Source organism: Nematolebias whitei, chromosome 9 (assembly GCF_014905685.2).
Source record: "Nematolebias whitei isolate Nwh7 chromosome 9, NemWhi1, whole genome shotgun sequence".
NCBI lineage: Eukaryota > Metazoa > Chordata > Actinopteri > Cyprinodontiformes > Rivulidae > Nematolebias > Nematolebias whitei.
The window spans coordinates 50,017,014-50,021,487 of NC_056506.1; the positions used below are offsets into that span (position 1 = coordinate 50,017,014).

The following is a 4,474-nucleotide window of genomic DNA, read 5'->3' on the forward strand; positions in this document are numbered from 1 at the left end:
ACTGCTAATACTGCTACTGCTAATACTGCTACTGCTGCTACTGCTAAAACTGTTACTGCTAATACTGCTACTGCTGCTGCTAATGCTAATTTTAAACTACAGCTACTGCTAATTTTAAAACTACTGCTACTGCTAATTTTAAAACTAATGCTACTGCTAATGCTACTGCTACTTTTAAAACTACTGCTACTGCTGCTAATGCTAATTTTAAAACTACTGCTACTGCTGCTACTGCTAATGCTATTGCTACTGCTAATGCTGCTACTTCTAATACTGCTAATACTGCTACTGCTAATACTGTTACTGCTGTTGCTAATGCTAATTTTAAAACTACTGCTACTGCTAATGCTGTTGCTACTGCTAATGCTGCTACTTCTAATACTGCTACTGCTAATACTGCTAATGCTGCTACCGCTAATATTGCTACTGCTAATGCTGCTACTGCTAATACTTCTACTGCTACTGCTAATACTGCTAATGCTAATTCTAAAACTACTGCTAATACTGCTACTGCTGTTACTGCTAATGCTGCTACTGCTAATACTGCTAATGCTAATTCTAAAAACTACTGCTAATGTTGCTACTGCTAATACTGCTACTACTAATAATAATACTGCTAATGCTAATTCTAAAACTACTGCTACTGCCATTTCCTGTTGGGCCGGTCTGATAAGGGGCTGCAGGGCCGGTGCTCCCTGGGTTTTGTTTTTATATTTTAGAGCTTTTCATGAACAACATAGAAACATAGAACACCATTACCGCTGGACCAGAGCCGCCCCACCTCCACCCAGGGCTGGCTGCAGATTTTTTGTTTGTTTGTTTTTGTTTATTTTTGCACGAGTCGGATCTTCGATGCCACCTGTCAATCAATCCAGTGAGCATGTCAGCAACTGACCAATCAGCGACCTTAATTTGTCCCAAAGGTAAACACCCCCGTTGTCAGTGGGGAACATGTAATTGTTCATGCACATGTTACAGTGAGTGTTTAGAGAGTGGAATACAGTTTATTTCATTTCAGAAACTAAACAGAGCCGACCCTATGAGCAGCTGAATACAACATAAACAGGAAGTACCACATGTCAAACTTTACGAAGGTAACTGCAGGAAAAGCCTCCATTTTCTGTCATTACTTTGTACGCTTAATGGTTAAATTAAAGGTTAATGCTTAAAGCTAGCTGTGCTTTGTTTTGTGTGTTTTATATGTAGATATATGTTGTAACTTTTGATTGCATAAGTTTAGTATTTGTTAACACTAAACTGATTTTGTACAAAGTGTTTAATAGGTTGTGTAATGTAAAATTTACCCTCGTATTGAATTTCACTGTGAGTTCTTGTCCTGTCACTCTGCGGCATCAAAACATCCACTGCAGTAACTATTTTGTTACTGGTAGTTTTGATTTTTTTTTCTGTCTTCTTTGCCTTAATGTTGGTCGACAATGCAGAAATGCCTCAGGTAACGCTGTGAGCTTCACTACCTCCACCATTACAGCCATGCTGTTTGTCCGAGGTTAGCTCACCCTGGGTTATATTTCCTTGTGGGCGAAGCGATCTTACCGTTCACGTAAAATATTTGGTATTGTTCTTATAGAAACAATTCCTGAATGTTGTTCATACTGTACAACTGGGTAACGTGACCGTAGACCTAGCCCGTTACTGGAGTTTTTATTAGGTATTTTAATCTACTAATAAACACGATGGATGATGATCATATTGCTTTATGCTAGGCCATTAGTAAGAAGGAGTGATTATTATTATTTCATATTGGCTAGTGAATTTTTTCCCTAAAAGTTAACTTAGGCTACACAGTGTTTCTTAGACTGTGACTAGGATGTTGAGAGAAGTGGAGTGTGCTCTATTCACACAAGGAGAGCTGTTGGTCAGGCTAATCTTATTGTGCTATTAACTCTATAATAGTTATTGAATCAAGTGTTAATTGTGTAGGTAAAATTAAATGTTAAACAACCCATTAAAATACACCAGAGCACAAGAAATGGCATCTATTTTATTCCAAATTTTCTGGGGGAGAACCCCCGGACCCCCCCATCCATTGACTATGGTGACATTACTTAGACAAATGCTCCTGCCAGCTGCTTGCAGATGTTGGATTCTGTCTACCATGGCACGTAAAGATTCATAACTGGCTGTAACTACCATACCCATCACTGCACCCAGTATTCACTGGTCAGTTGGTCATCATTATCTACACGTAGGCTCTCACACTGGTTCGTTTTCATCTAGAACTCCCTCCTTGGTCTGCTATCTTCTTATAGCTCCTCCCACATGTCACTCCATCAGTGCAGTTACAGCGTGCGCTCTCACGTCATCGTTACCTGCAGCGTTCTGTCAGTGTGGACTGAACTTGACAAAAAGGCCTTTTCCTTCTCTGCTCCTGCACCTGGAACACCTGGCAACAAGAACTGAAGCTGCACGTCCACCTTAATTTCTTTAGGGGATTTTAAACATTTTATTGTCCATGAAATAAATCTAAGTAAATATGTTCTTGTTTTTAGTATTTTACTTGTTTTACAGCACCCTGATTTATTGTTTTATAATTTATTTTAATTTCAGTTTTACTGTAGTTTATTGTTATTATTGTTTATTGTTATCTGTATTTGATATGTTCTGTCTGGAACAGGTCTCTCGTGTATTTGAGTCCTCGTGGCTCAATGAGACTAACCTCTAGAACAGACCTGGGCATTGTACGGCCCCAGGGCCACATGCGGCCCTTTGGTTGACTCTGACCGGCCCCCCGTAAGGGGAATTACAAAATACATATGTAAACAAATGAAGTTAACCAAATCCAGATATAGATCCTCTCTCAATGATGATGTCAACTTTGCTTCACATCTCCACCTCAGACCTTCAACCTGACTTTAACATTTCCGTTAAAGCCCAACAGAGACTAAACTTCTCTCACTAAACAAGAAAAAAGAACTGATAAACACCAAATGAGATGTTTAGACTACAAATGTAGGCACGTAAAGAACCGGGACTCGAAATCACAGTTCAGTGACGATCACTATTATATGATGTTTCATAATATTTGGAGTACAAAGACAATATTTGATATATTTACAAAGCTAAGAACTTTTTCCAGCAGTATATAAAACTCAAAATGAGTTTTGGGGTGAATGTGACTGAAAATGATCATCAATATAACGTCACAAATGGTAAAAATGTTAACAGTTTACCATTGTACTGGGAAATTTAATTGAATAAATGACATTTTTTGTAAGGAAACCTCGCTTTTTCGTTGCTTAATCATAACAAATACTCTTACCAGCTTGTTAAAACAGTGCTATGTACTGCGTTTAATAATTAAATACTTTTATTATGCAGTATTGAGTTAAGTTGAAATCAAGTCTCTCTTGTAAATGAGTCCTCGAGGCTCAATGGGATTTACCGTCTAAATAAAGGTTGAATGAAAAAGTAATTTGTGCCAGCCCTCCACAATATTTGTTGTTTCTCATGTGGCCCCATGGAAAAAATAATTGCCCACCCCTGCTCTAGAAATAAAGGTAACTGGAAAAAAAGCACAAGTTACGGCAGGAGTGAGTCCGAAGTTAGAGCTGGGCTAGTTTCTGTTCATTATTCGTATTAACTAGTTTTTAGTTTGGTATTCATTACTTGCATATTTTTAATGTTTTGTCCTTCAGTAAACAGAAATGTTGCATCTGCTTGATGACAACAAGGAGGTAAATATTTGACCTGTTCCTCCCAACCTGCTTGCACACATCACTGGAGCCTCCTGTCTCTAAACGCTGCAGTGTTCGGTTCATCGGTCTCGCTGAAAACGAAACCGGAGCTGCAGTAACTTGATTAATGAGCCTCGGGTTGAAAGTCAGAACCTCTCTGAAGAGGAGGATGGCAACATGAAGAATCTTTTAACGATTGAAGAATCTCTTCAGTCAGAACTTGTGATTTCTTACAGGATGAGATCAAAGAGCTACTTTCAATATATTCTGTTTAAAACACTAAAACTAAAAAACTTTTACTGTAAAAATAACGTAGTCGTTCAGATGTCACAGACTGGCGGGGTGAGTCTGAGCGGCTGCCCTTTAAGACACCAAAGTGATGTTTTTGTTGAAACGTTCAGCCAGTGCTGTGTGAAGAAAAGCTTCAGATGAGGTTTGCTGAAGGTCAGGAGCTCTCACCTTGCCTTTGACGACGACTCTGGCGAATGTAGGCTGAATGTCGACGTCTATCAGGGAGGTGTCCATGTGTCTGTGAGGACGGGGGGAGGGTCAGATTACAACAAATAAAGCTTTAAAACATTTATTACAAACATTTAACATCAGAGAAATGCATTAGCTCCAGATTTTTCAATAATATTCTGAAATCTGCTTCATTGTATTTTTGTTCATTCAAATACTGCTAATGCTAATTCTACTGCATCTAATGCTAACAGCTAAAGTTAATTTTACTACAGCTAAAGCTAACAACTAATGTTAATTCAACTGCAGCTAATGCTAAC

General features: G+C 38.6%; 1 protein-coding gene across 1 annotated transcript in view; it reads right to left on the reverse strand.

Moving 5' to 3' along the window:
• The window catches only part of dnaaf11 (dynein axonemal assembly factor 11), a 27,963-nt gene that overhangs the window by 6,899 nt on the left and 16,590 nt on the right, over positions 1-4,474 (reverse strand). Inside the window, 1 exon segment of the mRNA XM_037681411.1 lies at positions 4,155-4,224. Within this exon segment, the coding sequence (XP_037537339.1) occupies positions 4,155-4,224 (70 nt within the window).